The sequence below is a fragment of the Neoarius graeffei genome, chromosome 4, assembly GCF_027579695.1.
Source record: "Neoarius graeffei isolate fNeoGra1 chromosome 4, fNeoGra1.pri, whole genome shotgun sequence".
Lineage (NCBI taxonomy): Eukaryota > Metazoa > Chordata > Actinopteri > Siluriformes > Ariidae > Neoarius > Neoarius graeffei.
In genome coordinates, this window is record NC_083572.1 from 49487427 (window position 1) to 49505375 (window position 17949).

General features: G+C 41.5%; 1 protein-coding gene across 1 annotated transcript in view; it reads right to left on the reverse strand.

The window, feature by feature from the left end:
- The window catches only part of cacna2d2a (calcium channel, voltage-dependent, alpha 2/delta subunit 2a), a 697573-nt gene that overhangs the window by 634062 nt on the left and 45562 nt on the right, over positions 1–17949 (reverse strand). The window contains exon 2 of the mRNA XM_060919306.1: positions 3322–3403. Coding sequence (XP_060775289.1) covers positions 3322–3403 — 82 coding nt within the window. The remainder of the gene's footprint in view (positions 1–3321; positions 3404–17949) is intronic.

Sequence of the window (17949 nt, forward strand, 5' to 3'; positions counted from 1 at the left end):
GAAAAATTGCTCAGTCATTTTTCCTGTGTGTGCGGTACAGTGCACGCATATCAACCAATCTGCTCATAAAAAATAGAAGAAATATTTCTTTTTTTCCCTCCTGCATAAAGACCACAAGTGGAGGCCATCCACATCAGATCTGCTTTAATATCAACGGATCTTCGATTAAGGTACGTGAATCTTTTCATCATGGCACACCTTCAGCCTGTTCAGTGTGCTGAGTGCAGGATGTTTAGTCATTCTTCCTCCGTCACTAATGATAGCCTTATTTGTGATAAGTGCAGATTAGTTAGCTCTCTGATGGAGAAGATTATAGTGTTAGAAGTGCATATCCAGGCTTTAGAGAAGTTCAGTGAGCGTGAGAACAGTGTAGTTTCTGCAGGGGAAAGTCTGGATGCCCTAGGTGGAGTTAATAATCCCCCAACTTCGGCATTAGAGCCCTTACAGTGGGGCGAATGGGTGACGGCTCGGCGGCATAAGCGTAGTGCCAAAGCTACCGCTGAGGCTCGTCCACGGGAGCACCACTCCTCTCCACGTCACGTGTCGAACAGGTTTGCTCTCCTTAGTGATGCACCCACTGAGAAACCTGAAAGAGCTCTGGTTATAGGGGACTATCATATGGCACGTGAAATTAGCTCAGCCTTTAGGGGCACCAGCAGCTTTAGTCAGGTGTATACCGGGAGCCAGGGCGCCAGACATAACAGGTAATCTTAGGGTCCTAGGCAAGCCCAGGTTCTCAAAGATAGTTATCCATGTAGGAGCTAATTATATACGGTACACCTTAGTCAGTCTGAGGTTACAAAGAGTAACTTTGTAGAGGTGTTTAAATTAGCGAAGGCAATGTCTGATGCTGTAGTATGCTCTGGCCCCATCCCAATGCGGCGTGGCGATGTAGCTTACAGCAAGTTATGGTCACTGAACTGCAGGTTGTCCAATACTCAAACCAGTCCATCTGGCTCAAACCAACACCCATGCCACAGTGAAAGTCACACTTTGAGATCACAATTTTTCCCATTCTGATATTCGAAGTGAGCATTAACTGAAGTTCTTGATTTGAATCTGCGTGATTTTATGCATTGTGCTGCTGTCAAGGGATTGGCTGATTAGAGAACTGTATAAAACAGCAGGATTTTGCTAATAAAAGTGGCCCATGAATGTATTTTCCTTCCTGAACACACACATTTTACTTCCTGAACATACAATGTTACGTTTTACCAATTAGTTTGCTAATATATACTACTTATGACAAACTGATTAACTGCAAAGCCGTTGTTATCATAGTGACGTTGTCATAGTGTTACAGCGTCTATGACTGGATCGGGCATGAATCGGAATGAACCAAGTGCTTTGAAGATGAAAATCTAACCTAGAAGGATTTTTTTTGTTCTCTGAGGCTTGCAGAACATAAATCTGGATCACATATAAATGTACGCAGATTTTGTTGTTGATCTACATTTTCATTTAGGTCCAAGTGGATATTATGTGGTGCTATTACAAGAGGCTGTTTTATGTTGGACTAAACCAAATCATCCTGGACATTCATACTGCTTAAGAACAGATCAGATTAATCCCATACGCATGTTACGTAGCTAACCAGAACAATCTCTCTGATAACAGCCCTTGGAAAAACTCTTGGTTTAGTCTGGTGTCATTTCTACGCCACCCAGGACTGCTGCAAAAGCAAATGCTGAAGTCCTTTGAAGACTGTGAAAACACACACACACACGCGCACACACACACACACACACACACACACACACACACACACACACACACACACACACACACACACACACAAGCTGTGGTGCCAAACCATATGCTGAGTATCAGGCTCCCATACTGAGGGATTCGAAGGAGATATAGTGTGTGTGTGTGTGTGTGTGTGTGTGTGTGTGTGTGTGTGTGTGTGTGTGTGTGTGTGCGCGCGAATGTTAGCACTTTGTGTAGACAGAACAGACAGTCTCAGGAGGTGGGCAATGACTAATAATCACTGTCACTGTCATTCAGGAGCACAGAGATCACCAATCAATTAACACAGCAAGTACATCATACTTTAACAAAATGAAAATTCTGGCCCCAAACCAAGTGGATTTATTATTATTATTATTATTATTATTATTATTATTATTATTATTATTATTGTCTATTTGTGGGTTTTTATCCCCCGCTGGCCGAAAGGCCCGAAGGGGGATTACGTCATGGCGATGTCCGTCCGTCCGTCCGTCCGTCCCGGGAAGGGTGCTCACCTTCTGAAATCAACTCCTCTCACAATTTCTGGAGGAATTTCACGAAACTTGACAGGATTCTTTGTTATACGTCAGTAATATGCATATTGCAATTTTGTTAAATTCGGTCACATTTTCCCAGAGTTACAGCCCTTGATTAACACAATTATACTTTGACAATTTCATGAGAGTGCGTTTTCCTTCTGAAATTAACTCCTCTCACAATTTTTGGAGGAATTTCACCAAATTTGGCAAAAGGCTTTGTTATGTCATTAGTATGCAGATTGTTATTTTGTTCAATTCAGTCGCATTTTACCAGAGTTGTGGCCCTTTAGTAACAACGTTGTACTTTCACAATTTCATGAAGGTGTGCTTGGCTTCTGACATCAACTCCTCTCACAATTTTTGGAAGAATTTCTCGAAGCTTGGCAAAAGGCCTTGTTATATGACAGTAATGCACATTTTGCAATTTAATTTTGTTTGTGAAAATTTTACCACAGTTTTGACCCTTGATTAAATAACTTGTACTTTGACAATTTCATGAGGGTGTACGTTCTTCTGAATCAACTCCTCTCACAATTTGTGGAGGAATTTCACCAAACTTGGCAAAAGGCTTTGTTATATGGCAGTTATATGCAAATTGAAATTTCGTTCAATTTGGGCAAATTTTACCAGAGTTATGCCCTTGATTATAAACAAACTTGTACTTTGGCAATTTCATCAAGGTGTGCTTGCTTTCGGAAATCAACTTCCCTCACAATTTTTATCCCTCACCGGCCGAAAGGCTCAAAGGGGGATTATGTCGTGGCGATGTCCGTCCGTCCCGGTAAGGGTACTCACCTTCTGAAATCAACTCCTCTCACAATTTTTGGAGGAATTTCATGAAACTTGGCAGGATTCTTTGTTGTATGTTGGTAATACGTATATTGTAATTTCGTTCAAGTCAGTCTAATTTTACCAGAGAGTTATGGCATAGTTGCCAGCGGGGGATTTTTGATAAAAAATTTTTTTGAAAAATTTATAATTATCCTCATCATACTTTGAATAATAGATTAGCAATTTATTATAAATGTAAGAGCCAAGCAGTAAGACTTACTGATCTCATCTGGTGGGCTCCTGTGACCTGTGGAAGAACTTTCTCCAGTTCCTTCTCTATACGGCTTGCCCAGTGGATCATCCTGAAAGAGAGAGAGAGAGAGATTTAACAGTTGAACCAATTGGTATAGCACTTCCATACATCTCAGAATGCCTCAACTCTTTTCCAAATCATGCTTTAGTGGAGAAAAGCTCCATACTTAAGAGAACATGGTAATGCATTGACTTGATTTTTGATGGCTTTTGCAACCGTATGATGTCCATATGCATGTAAGTTCAAGGCAACGTATCTCATACACACTTTACCACCAGACAACAAAACTTGTATCTTGCATTTTGTAGTTACATAAGATAGCTGGGTTTTTATCCAGCACTTATTTTCAATTTGCTTTCAAAAAAATAACATGGGATTAACACATTCTCCAGAAAATACTGATGAAAAAAATTTTCATAGCGGGTAACGTCTTTTTACTTGAATGATTTCTTACTCTGCACACTCATGTAAATATAATTATTGTACAGTTCAATAGCAATTATGAGCATCTTTCCTTAGCTTTAGATCATGTAAAACTACCACGGATTCATTTCGATTAGTTTTTATGTCCGATAATACTGGATCGTAACTATATACAGTAGTACTGATGTAAAGTGAAAGCACTGGCTCACTACAGTCCACCAGGCTCCCAGCAGAGTCACACCATAATAAATGCCATGGTGTTGTTTCTGGCTCATGACATGTGGTGTTAAAGAAAGGAATAAATGTATCGTAACTGCGATGCACATCTCATTATTGGTCTCACTGTCACAAGACAATGCAGCAATTTATTGATGTGAAATACACGATACTAAACAATTCGATGGTTCATTTGATAGAATGTTATTCTGTTCAGGTCAATTTTGTGCCCTTGCAAATATTTTGCTCATCCACTCATCAGGAACTCTGCTTTTAGATAGTGCCTAAATATAAGATCCTTTAGTGCCTCTCCAGGTTCCATGTGTGAAATGTCAAAAAAAAAGTGATGACGCAGCCATTACTATTAGGGATGTTCATAATTCACCATTTAACTGATAAGAAGAGTTTTAACCAATTAATACTAACAATTAAACGGTTAATTAAAAACACACACACACACACACACACACACACACACACACATACACACACACACACACACAAATACACAAAAGTTTGCAGTGCGGTAAACGCACAGAACAAATCCTCTCAACTGGTGGAGAGCTAATCAGATACGTTTCCCGAGGCTGGCCACACTAGCTTGGCGTTATCTTTGCATACCGGGTACATCAGTGCCATCTGAGTGGGTATTCTCCACCGCGGGTCTCACAGTAAATAGACTGCACACAATCATATCGACATGTTGCTATTTCTTAATAAAAATCAGTAAACAAGTTGTCCGGGTTGAAATAGGCTGTAGGGTTTTTTTGTATGTTTTGGGTTTTTTTGAGGTGTGAAAATGACAACTTTCTGTTTTGTTAAAACCAGTGTTGTAGTCGAGTCACTAAACCTCGAGTCTGAGTCCAGTCTCGAGTCCCAAGTGTTCAAGTCAGAGTCAAGTCCAAGTCATTAAAGAAAATTTCGAGTCGAGTCCACTATTGATCCGAGTCAAGTCCCAGACTCCCACAGCACTGTTTGACGGTGGCTGTTGCTGCCTTTATGTGAAAGTGTCTCTGCTACTGTGTTGGACTACTGTTACTGCTTGACTGCCCCATTTTAGTTATTAGGCTACAGATAAAAAGCTTGTTCATCACTCAGCAAGCCCCGCTATCAACAGGGCAAATAACATGAGAGAGGGTTAACACTTGCTAGTTCATCGATCAGCAAGCCCCACTATCAACAGAGCAATGAACATAGCGTGTCACTTCCTTCTCTGGGTGGAGTCTTGCCAAATGATGATTGAAGTTCGAGGTCGTCCCTGTCGTCTCCTCGATAGTTCTTCTACATATGGAACACACAGCAGTGTATTTTGTCCCACTGCACAAGAAGTCTGTATAAGTAAAGTGGACAATCCTAGGGTCATTCTCTCCAGACATTTTAGCGCCATTAACGTTAGTTTGTTCCTGAACATGACGTATGAACAGGTGAATGTTCATCCTCTTGTACAAAATCAGTATAAAAATTAATGTACAGTGGTGCTTGAAAGTTTGTGAACCCTTTAGAATTTTCTATATTTCTGAATAAATATGACCTAAAACATCATCAGATTTTCACACAAGTCCTAAAAATAAAGAGAACCCAGTTAAACAAATGTGACAAAAATATTATACTGGGTCATTTATTTATTGAGGAAAGTTGTTGAATTCCTCCAAGCCGGTGTGCAGGACTGATCAACAGTTACCGGAAACGTTTAGTTGCAGTTATTGCTGCACAAGGGGGTCACACCAAATACTGAAAGCAAAGGTTCACATACTTTTGCCAGTCACAGATATGTAATATTGGATCATTTTCCTCAATTAATAAATGAACAAGTATAATATTTTTGTCTCGTTTGTTTAACTGGGTTCTCTTTATCTACTTTTAGGACTTGTGTGAAAATCTGATGATGTTTTAGGTCTTATTTATGCAGAAATATAGAAAATTCTAAAGGGTTCACAAACTTTCAAGCACCAGTGTAGATATAAATATCTTATGCCAAATTATGGTATGTTACAAAAAAAAAGAAAAAAAATCAGAGTCCTCGTCTCTAATTTATGAGTCCAAATGCAGTTAGTGCACGAGTCCAGTGCTGAAGTCCAAGTCAAATCACAAGTCCTTAAAATTAGGGCACGAGTCGGACTCGAGTACTACAAGCCTTGTGAAAACACTGGATGTTGATCATTAATTAAATTACATTTATCCAATAGCACAGCCGGTTTTCGTTACACCACTCTCTGTGCTTATACATTAGAAAGTGCGCCCACTTGCTTCCCAACGTAACTCAAAAAGTAATGAACGGATTTTGATGAAATTCTGAGGAAAGGTGGGCTGTGGGCCAAGGACCAATTGATTAGATCTTGATGCAAATACAGATATGTATGCAGATGCAGCTTTTTTTTTTTTTGTCTGTGCCCAATGTAACTCAAAAAATAGTGAACATGTTTTGATGAAATTTTGTGTACAGCTTTAATATTATCCTTAGTTCAAGTGATTTGATTCTGGTATTGGTAATACATGGCTTGGCAGAGGTATGACACTCGACCGAGTGTCCTTCTAGTTACTATTGTTGTTGATCCAACTGTAAAAATCAGTGGATGATTTGAAGGACACAGGACAGAATGAAACATGCACAACATATAATCCTCATGTGGATTGGACTGGCTTCTGTATCAGTTATAAGTTACTTTAAGAACAACGATAATAATAAAACAATGTCCTTCTGTTTGAATATTTCTCTCACCAGAAACGTGTCCTCTTCCTGTTTTCATTGTATTCAGTGGGGAGACAGACCAAATAACACCAAGTATTAAAAACTTTCAATGTCCAGGCCTAGGTCAGGATTTTGAAAATGGTCATCATTTCTGAGTAGAACTAAATTTCCCAAAACATTCGCTGGCTGTGTCAGTCTTAAAGGTTATTGATTACTTGGCAGCTGAATACCACATTGCGGCATCTGATCTCACTAGTGATTATTGTGGGAATTACAGCATGTCGAGACTGCGCAGCTCACATTACTGCTGGGAATGAGTATGCCTGCCTTGTTTAGACACGACCAGTGGCCTTGATACAAACCCGCTGTTACGTACTCTTTCTCAGAAGAGGTCAGTCATTTTTCCCAAGCTAATCACAACCACATGGATGTTATTTAATGCAAATCAGATATTCAAACAAGGGCTGTTTGATAAACTTGGCGCTCATTTTATTATTCTTTGTTGGGCTTTCTAATTATTTCTAATTATCATCACCATTTGCACTTGGTGTAAAGTGATTTGACACTTCATTGCAGGCCTGCGTAATCTTTTTCGGTTGGCAAGTTTACTCTTATTGTTCTTTCAAGCAAAAGCCAATTTTTACCATTTCAGTCTAAATTGTTTGGTGGTATCCATAATAACTACATTTAACTAATGTTAAAGGAGATACGCAGAATCATGGCCTCACTTTTTGTCTATAAATGCCTTGAAACTGCAAGAATGACACAGGAATAGTTTTAAGCATTAACAATAAATCTAATACAGTCATTTTTACGATTAAAATGATTCATATAGATTGTGGTCTGAGTGAATGACCTTGACATCTGTGACATCACAGCAGGAAGGTTATTGGTCTTATCGCCATTTCCGTTATACTAAAACACAGAGCTGACTGCAACTTCGAGCTTCCATTTTGAGCTAATTTATCATCATGCCACATAGGTGTGTTGCTGGAGGGTGCAGCAACACAACAGAAGGTGGATTTACGTTGCATTCATGGCCCAAGAATGTTCAAACTGCAAAGATTTGGACGCGTTTTGCGAGAAGTTCACGGGCACATTGGGCGCCTAACGAAGTGGTCTCTCCTCTGCTTGGCACATTTTACTGAAGACTCGTACGAGACCTCTGATTTGTTGAGGATCGTTGGCTACAAGCCCGTATTGAAAGAGGGTGCAGTACCAACAATTAAAGGAAAAGAAAACTACAAGAAAAGGAAAGTAAGTTTAGTTGCACCAGTTCTCCTGGAGTGTGAGGCAAGGGTTGTTGCTAAAACCCAGGACGGAACAGGATCTGATATTATCGCTCCCGTCCCGAGTTTTAGTAATTGCCTGACCAGAGCAGTAATGGCGGAGTACTCAGTATGGAGAAAATGGAGAATGAGTGGACCAGCTGTCTGATTTCTCCGCTGAATATGTCCCCCCCCCTGCTGGATATGCTTGCCTTAGCAGTAATATCTCGCCCTTGTGTGGAAGAAGTGAATGAACGGAGGACTGAACAAAAAACTGAAAGTCAGATTGTTTCAAAACAATCGGCCACAAGTTTGGCCTTCAAGAAGTGAGAACACCGATGGGTTAGCTGCAACTCATTTGTTTACCTGCATTTAGATTAATACATGTAACTTGTATTGTGTGTTTAAGTCACCGGTAGGGCGGCATGGTAGTGTAGTGGTTAGCGCTGTCGCCTCACAGCAAGAAGGTCCGGGTTCGAGCCCCGTGGCCGGCGAGGGCCTTTCTGTGTGGAGTCTGCATGTTCTCCCCGTGTCCACGTGGGTTTCCTCCGGGTGCTCCAGTTTCCCCCACAGTCCAAAGACATGCAGGTTAGGTTAACTGGTGACTCTAAATTGACCGTAGGTGTGAATGGTTGTCTGTGTCTATGTGTCAGCCCTGTGATGACCTGGCGACTTGTCCAGGGTGTACCCCGCCTCTTGCCCATAGTCAGCTGGGATAGGCTCCAGCTTGCCTGCGAGCCTGTAGAACAGGATAAAGCAGCTAGAGATAATGAGATGCGATGAGAAGTTACTGGTATAAGATTATTTAATTTGCTTCAGAATGTGATTGTCTCAGTTCATCTGATTATTTAATTAGCCTTTTACGTTTTATCAGTGAAAATGCATGCATGTACATGTATGTTGCATACCGTAAGTTATAACACCTATCCTGTTTTAATGAGAGTCAACCCACAATCAATGAAGTCAAGTCAGTCTTAGTTGAGCAAGTCGGTAATGGTATTTCTTACTTTTACCATAAATTTTTATTTATATGACTTTGGTCTATAGCTGTCAAAGGCCTCGGCCTTAAAACCGGTTACCGCTGTGACGTCACGCACTCAGGGCTGGCTGGCTCAGTGGGGCAGCTCGAATGCCAACTTTGTGGTTGATTTTAACTCTCAAAAATATATATTTATTCCCATTTATGCAGCAAACAAGAGTCAAGGATGGAGATACTATCCACTCAGAAATGTATTTAAAAATAAAGGTTCTGCGTATCTCCTTTAAACATACAGTATCTTGGTCTAATGTTAGCCAAGTCGAACATTCACTGATAGATTTTATTTCATGTTAATGAACTCAAAACATTCTCCATTTGCTTGGACTGAAAGTGAGGGCAAGTCAAGATCATGTGAATTGTAGGGAAGGGGACCGGGCTTCCAGGCAATGTCAGTTAAATAGTTTAAAATATTTATCAGTGATAAATTGTGGCCATCCGAGAAAAAATTATTTTAAAAAGGTTGGCGGTTCAGGTAATACTGTATAATATACTCAGAGTAAACATCCCTGGATGTCACGGCAATGTAATGATGTGCAGAGTTGATAATATAATTTTAGTATAAATACACAGGTGATTATAATAATAATAATAATAATAATAATAGGCGGCACGGTGGTGTAGTGGTTAGCGCTATCACCTCACAGCAAGAAGGTCTGGGTTTGAGCCCCGTGGCCAGCGAGGGCCTTTCTGTGCGGAGTTTGCATGTTCTCCCCGTGTCCGCGTGGGTTTCCTCCGGGTGCTCCGGTTTCTCCCACAGTCCAAAGACATGCAGGTTAGGTTAACTGGTGACTCTAAATTGAGCGTAGGTGTGAATGTGAGTGTGAATGGTTGTCTGTGTCTATGTGTCAGCCCTGTGATGACCTGGCGACTTGTCCAGGGTGTACCCCACCTTTAGCCCATAGTCAGCTGGGATAGGCTCCAGCTTGCCTGCGACCCTGTAGAACAGGATAAAGCGGCTAGAGATAATGAGATGAGATGAATAATAATAATAATAATAAATTTTATTTATAGGTGCCTTTCAGGAGACTCAAAGTCATCGTACAAAGACAATAATAAAAGCAATCGATAAAATAAAAAACATAATCAAAATAGTGCAAAACATTAAAAAAACTGAAATAAAGTGCAACGGTGGGGTCATTCCAGACCCAGATTAAAGGGAATATGCTTGTCGGAAAAGGTGGGTTTTGAGGCGAGATTTGAAGGAGATGATGGAATCAGAGTGTTGTATGTCCTGTGGCAGGGAGTTCCAGAGACGGGGGGGCCGAGCGGCTAAAGGCTCTTGACCCCATGGTGGACCAGCGAGCAGGTGGGTTGGATGGAGGAGGAGGACCTGAGAGTACGGCTGGGTATGTTGGTGTGGAGGAGCTCAGTAAGGTACTGGGGGGGGGGGGCGCGAGGATGTTGATGGCCTTGAAGGTAAAAAGTAGCATTTTATCGATGATGCAAAATTTGATAGGAAGCCAATGGAGTTGCTGCAGGACAGGTGTGATATGACTGAAGGAGGGGATTCTGGAAATAATTCTTGCGGCAGAGTTTTGAACCAGTTGCAGTTTATGGATGGACTTGTCAGGTAAACCAAAAAGAAGAGAGTTACAATAGTCAAGGCGGGATGTAACCAGGGCGTGGACCAGGATAGCAGTACTGTTGGGTGTGAGGGACGGGCGCAGGCATGAGATATTACGTAGATGCAAGTAAGCTGACTGAGCTGATTATAGGAAATTGCATGTGCTGATAGGTCAAGAGATTCAGACTATTTCTCAATAGTCACCTCAAGTGACTCGGCAAAATGGCGGCCGATCACTGTCACCGTAAATGAGGAAGAATACCAAATTAAGAAAGAAAATTTTGTTCCAAAAAGCACTAAAGATGCCACAAAGTTTCGTCTAAAACTATTCAAAGGTAAGGTGGAATTGTGATTTATTTTATCCATTTCAAAACAAAGTATGTGAGTCGGCATACATAAGTGAAAAGTCTTTAAATACTTGATAACAATTAAAACAAATAAAATAACAAATAAAAACTCTGCCCGAAAACAAAACCCCAAAAATTGTTATCAAGCATTTAAAAGATATATATAAAGTCCCCCCCCCCCAATATCTCCTGTTCCATACTCCAGCCCAGTTGGTGGTGGTAATTCACATTAAAGTTGGTTTGCCAACCACCAAAAAACCCGAAAGAGTAAGAAACCCCCCAAAAAACAAATAAACAAAACAAAAAAAAAGCACAACAAAATATGGAATGAAAGTATTTGATGGTAAGAAGGTCTTTTTTTATTTTTCAAGAATTATTATTACAGCATTTTTCACAAAGTGCTATTGTCATTTCGCTGGTTTGTTTACATTCTAAGCAGAAATGATTTTGTCGGATGTTTTATATAAAAGTTTTTATTCATCGAATTTGCAAAAAATAAAAATAGAAATGCTCAGCGCTATGCTCCTCATTGGCTATCAGCTCATGTACAACTTGATTTTGAGGAATAACTTTTTATATACAATATATATATATATATATATATATATTATTTACCGGGGCGGCACGGTGGTGTAGTGGTTCGCGCTGTTGCCTCACAGCAAGAAGGTCCGGGTTCAAGCCCCGTGGCCGGCGAGGGCCTTTCTGTGTGGAGTTTGCATGTTCTCCACGTGGGTTTCCTCCGGGTGCTCCGGTTTCCCCCACAGTCCAAAGACATGCAGGTTAGGTTAACTGGTGACTCTAAATTGACCATAGGTTTGAATGTGAATGGTTGTCTGTGTCTATGTGTCAGCCCTGCGATGACCTGGCGACTTGTCCAGGGTGTACCCCGCCTTTCGCCCGTAGTCAGCTGGGATAGGCTCCAGCTTGCCTGCAACCCTGTAGAACAGGATAAAGCGGCTCGAGATAATGAGATGAGATGAGATGTTATTTACCAGCTGGGAGGTCCGTATGGTGAAATACCGTGACCGAGGTCTTGAAAGTACTGAGCGAGGCCCTCTGGTAAATAATATATTTATTTTTTTCTTTACCAAATTCTAACAGAAAACGAGAGCACCCGAAAGGGAAAACCGAGCCGAGCCACCATTTTGAATTCTCATTCACGGCTGTAATGCAGATGGCTTCCTCCTCAGTATACAAGTGCACTTCCATGGCAGGGAAAAAAAAAAACCTACATTTTGCCACCTATGTAGTCCCCTATTTATACAAAACTGAGTCATTCAGGATTCAGCCTTGTTTTTGCTCGGCGTTAGCAACAGTTTTTAGCTTTCTCCTGAAATGTTTTCTTTTATTTCTTCTTCCTCAGGGTAGTAAAACTCGCTTTCGCTGTAAATAAATCTTATAAAAAAGATAAATGTTGACAAAAATTGCTACTATGTTTGTTGTTGTTGTGAACGAGCAAGTCGTCAGAGGTCCGTAACCGGGGTCCGTAACTGGGGTCTGTACTGTAGGATATGGACCAGCTTGCCAGCCGATCAGAGAGCAGGATTTGATGAAAACCGCACCGCGAAAAAAATAATTACCGATATTCATTTTGTCTTCGATAATTCTGAATTATCACACAAAACTGATCTTATACCGTACCTTCATTTTACGTTCCATAAACTCCTGAAATTCTTAGGTATGGAATCTCCTTAAACCCAGCCTGGTTTTTCAGTGTGCAATATGTTTGGCTAATGTGCACTATTAGCAGTGTGCAGTGTTGTCAATTTTAATGATAGTGGCACAATTCCTATTTACAGGCTATATCTACAGAAATGCATTCACTGTCAATGGGGTATTTTCACACATCGAAGGTATCAGACATTGGCAGACAACAACGTCATGTTGCAGTGTGACAGGAACCTTTTAACAGCTTTATCTAAAAGTCCTAATGGTCTGAGATTTGCAACCAGGGCCTGCAGTGTGAAATTAGGCTTATCTACACTATGCAGCCTTAGAACACCCTTACTGTGTGTGTGTGTGTGTGTGTGTGTGTGTGTGTGTGTGTGTGTGTGTGTGTGAAACAAATTTATCAACATAATAGCATTGTTTTATAGGTTTTAAGTGCCATATGAAGACCAAATATCCACATAATAACAGGAATATGTAACCGTGTTGACCTTGTGGGGACATCTGACAGGTCCTCATAAATTAAACTGTCTTTACTACTACTACTATCCGGTTTTACATTAAAGAAACTAAACTTTCGTTCCAACACATAAGGACTCGAACTTACCCGAATTTCTGACTGGCTTACTCCAGTCCGTGTCAGAGAATGACCCTCTGCTTCCGAACACAAACGATCCGGCTCGACAACATCAGAGGCATCACAACACATCCATTTAGAATCACCGGGACATACAGTCACGCTCGACACAGTGGAAATACTAGACAGTGAAACGGATTTCTTCGCTAGAGGAGTAAAAGAAGCCATCTATATCAGGGCCCTTCAACCGACTCTAAACAAAGACGGGGGGAGGTTCCGGTTATCGACAACCTTTGATCCTCTGCCCCAATCGCATAAAGTCACGTGCTGGAAGCAGAGGGTCATTCCTTGACAAGGACTGGAATAAGCCAGTTGAAAATTCAGGTAAGTCCAAGTCCTTATGTGTTGGAACAAAAGTTTAGTCTCTATAATGTTGTTTACCAACACAGATGAGTCTACACATGAATATCCAGTTTTACGTCGATTTCTCCACCGGGAGGCAGGTACGACGTTGCATGGCAATTTTGGTTTTTCTTTTCCATCCCCGTCTATCCAATGTGTCAGAGGCCTCCAGCTTATATTCATGGAGGTCACTCTGGATGACTTCCGCCCAGGTTTTCCATGGCCTGCCCCTAGGCACCCGTCCCTCCACACTAAGGCTGGTCAACTTGGCAATCCATGAATTGCTGCGTTGCATGTGTCCAAACCTTCTTTAGAGTCTGCTTGAAATGGCTGTCCTCAGGTCTGTGATTTCAAGCCACTCAGATAGGTTGGGATGTCTTTGTCTTCTCTCGGTCCGCAAATCCACCTGACCATTGATCGCTCGTTCCTTTGCAATCTACAAAAGTCAGCCTTCTTCAGGGCCCAGCACTTGCTGGAAGATAGCACTGCACCTCTCATGCAGATGTTATAAATACTGCCCTGGGTTCTCATGGAAACAGCGTATTGGCTAACTTTTTTTGAGCACTCACCAAGGACTGGTGTAAGCCAGTTGAAAATTCGGGTAAGTCCAAGTCCTTATGTGTTGGAACAAAAGTTTAGTCTCTATAATGTCGTTTACCAACACAGATGAGTCTACACATGAATATCCGGTTTTACGTCGATTTCTCCACCGGGAGGCAGGTACGACGTTGCATGGCAATTTTGGTTTTTCTTTTCCATCCCCGTCTATCCAATGTGTCAGAGGCCTCCAGCTTATATTCACGGAGGTCACTCTGGATGACTTCCGCCCAGGTTTTCCATGGCCTGCCCCTAGGCACCCGTCCCTCCACACTAAGGCTGGTCAACTTGGCAATCCATGAATTGCTGCGTTGCATGTGTCCAAACCTTCTTTAGAGTCTGCTTGAAATGGCTGTCCTCAGGTCTGTGATTTCAAGCCACTCAGATAGGTTGGGATGTCTTTGTCTTCTCTCGGTCCGCAAATCCACCTGACCATTGATCGCTCGTTCCTTTGCAATCTACAAAAGTCAGCCTTCTTCAGGGCCCAGCACTTGCTGGAAGATAGCACTGCACCTCTCATGCAGATGTTATAAATACTGCCCTGGGTTCTCATGGAAACAGCGTATTGGCTAACTTTTTTTGAGCACTCACCAAGGACTGGTGTAAGCCAGTTGAAAATTCGGGTAAGTCCAAGTCCTTATGTGTTGGAACAAAAGTTTAGTCTCTATAATGTCGTTTACCAACACAGATGAGTCTACACATGAATATCCGGTTGTTAGGACTAGGACTGTTTTGGCCTCTAGAGGCCGCTGTTATTTCCTTTTCATGTCGTGTTTATTTTGGCCTCTAGAGGCCGCCACTGTTCCTGTGTTTTGTGTTTGTGTTAATTGCCTAATTATCTTCACCTGTGTCCTTAATTAGTTTGTCTATTTATACCCCTGAGTTCAGTCCTCTTGTCACGGAGTCTTTGTGCTGTTATGTTTATCTCCAGTTTCCTTTGTACTGTGTTTTTTGATCTTCTTAGCTTTTGTATTTTTGCACTTTGCTTTTCTTTTGGATTATACTCTTTGGTTTTTTTTTGTCTTTTGTTTTGCCCTGTATATAGTGTATATAGTTTAAATAAACCTTTTGATTCTTTTTCTACTTCCGCCTCACGCCTCTGCATTTGAGTCATCCCCCTGGTGGCCTAGTGGGGGTTTGCTGGATTATCACACCAACGAACCAGGTTCGAATCCCAGCAAAACCCTAACACCGGTTTTACGTCGATTTCTCCACCGGGAGGCAGGTACGACGTTGCATGGCAATTTTGGTTTTTCTTTTCCATCCCCGTCTATCCAATGTGTCAGAGGCCTCCAGCTTATATTCACGGAGGTCACTCTGGATGACTTCCGCCCAGGTTTTCCGTGGCCTGCCCCTAGGCACCCGTCCCTCCACACTAAGGCTGGTCAACTTGGCAATCCATGAATTGCTGCGTTGCATGTGTCCAAACCTTCTTTAGAGTCTGGCTGAAATGGCTGTCCTCAGGTCTGTGATTTCAAGCCACTCAGATAGGTTGGGATGTCTTTGTCTCCTCTCGCTCCACAAATCCACCTGACCATTGATCGCTCGTTCCTTTGCAATCTACAAAAGTCAGCCTTCTTCAGGGCCCAGCACTTGCTGGAAGATAGCACTGCACCTCTCATGCAGATGTTATAAATACTGCCCTGGGTTCTCATGGAAACAGCGTATTGGCTAACTTTTTTTGAGCACTCACCAAACCTGTTCAACACTCGCCACATGTATCAAGCCTGTACATGACTTAACTTGGGGGGGGGGGTGTCGTCATTTTAACAATTGTTCATGAACTATCCTTAAGTTCTGTATAATTTAACTCCTTAATATTTCTTAAAATGCCTCATATTATCCTGTTGGGCCACCTGAGAGGGGCCCAATAATGCACTTTACAGGCCTGCGATACGCGCAAAGCAGTGTTGAGCCCCCTCTTAGAAAACTTCTGGATCCATCGGTGAGTCCATTTAAAAAGCTCTCTGAGGCATGGATTCTGTATATTTCAATGTAATTTGATAGCACTGTGTTCATTCTCAATCATTTTTTTAATGATTCAAATAAATTAACTGATTAAAAACTGCTCAGGTATTGTCTCCAATACTTGTTTTACACATCTTGACTTTTTTTCATCCAATAAGAATATATTTCCATTCATAATTGTGTTATTTCTCTCATCGTTTTCTGTGTTGACTTACCCTTTTGTTTTGACAGGACTGGCACACTGACCTTGGATGCTGAAAATCATCAGGACAGGGGTCCCAGATGGGATGATGTAAAAAAAAAAAAATGGGGGTCTACCATGCTAAACTCCTGCTTAAATCACGATTTATATACCTAATAACCTATATGTACAGTACAGTACCTCCCACATAATAGTTGAGGCCCCAAAAAAGAATATCTGGCAAGTGCAAGTATAGATTTTCTATGTAATCTGGTCTAATAAAAATGATCTCTCCCTACAAGCGACCCCAGCCGAGCACGCCCGAAGTTGACACTTGCCGATTCCTGTCATTTCGTTTTCATTTTGCAATGGTGGCCCCCAACATGTGCGAGGAAGGAGTTTTTGTCGAATAGTTCTTGAATTTTACATGAATACTAAGTAGGAACCCATCGTTTTGACCACACTCACTGAGAAAGGCGAGTCTGTGGGGATCTTTACTCGCCATTAGATATCGCAACTTGCATTTGGCGAGTGGTTAAACTACATGCTGTGGAAAGGCTTTTGCTTGTCAGGATGGGTATGAGTTCATGGAATTTACCCCAGGCAGTTCTTACTTTAGTGATAGTAGCAGCGTCACAGCCACCTCCAGCTGAGATTGAGTCTCCCAGGTAACAGAAGGAGTCTACCACCTCTAGCTTGTGCTCATCAACCAACCATCGCATGGTCGATGGGTCTGTCATCGATGGGGCGGGCCGTGCCAAGGCAACGGCTGCATTTGAAGTCAGGGTCAATGGCTGCACCAAGGCAAAGGCTTTCCAAAACAATACTAAAAGAGCCAAAAGATTTGAACTTTTTATGTTTGACTTGAAGGTCAAAGCATCAGATCATTTAGCGAGAGTAATCCACATGAAATGAAGCAACTCACAAACACGGTAAAACCAACTGCGTGTGTGTTTCTGCTACATTTACTCTCTCTCATCTGATCAAGCATCGAAAGCATCTGATCAAGCATCGAGAGAGCTTCCCCATTCTCTTTCTCTCAACTGCTTGCAATAAAAAAGTCCAGTGCTGACACAAGTGCTACCCTAAGCAGCACTAAACTGAGCCAGCCCAGGAATTACGACATCAAGTGTACTCACATCAGCACAGTATATCTCTTCTCACTCACACACACACACACACACACACACACACACGTTCCCAAAAGCACTTAACACAATAAGATGTCTACCAAGATTCTGCTGATGCTGACAGGAGGATTGACAAACAGAGAGAGAGAGAGCAGTGAGAAGGAGAACAACACCCTCATGGAGACACACATCCTGTTAAAGTAACGATATATCAGCCCATACTTTACTGATACATTTGATTGAACAGATTATTGACATACAGGATATACAGTGGTGCTTGAAAGTTTGTGAACCCTTTAGAATTTTGTATATTTCTGCATAAATAGGACCTAAAACATCATCAGATTTTCACACAAGTCCTAAAAGTAGACAAAGAGAACCCAGTTAAACAAATGAGACAAAAATATTATACTTGGTCATTTATTAATTGAGGAAAATGATCCCATTGCCAATTATAAATTTAATGCCTTTGGTGGTTGAGGCCCAATTTCTAACTCCTTATAGTTATTTCTATGCAGTGCTCACT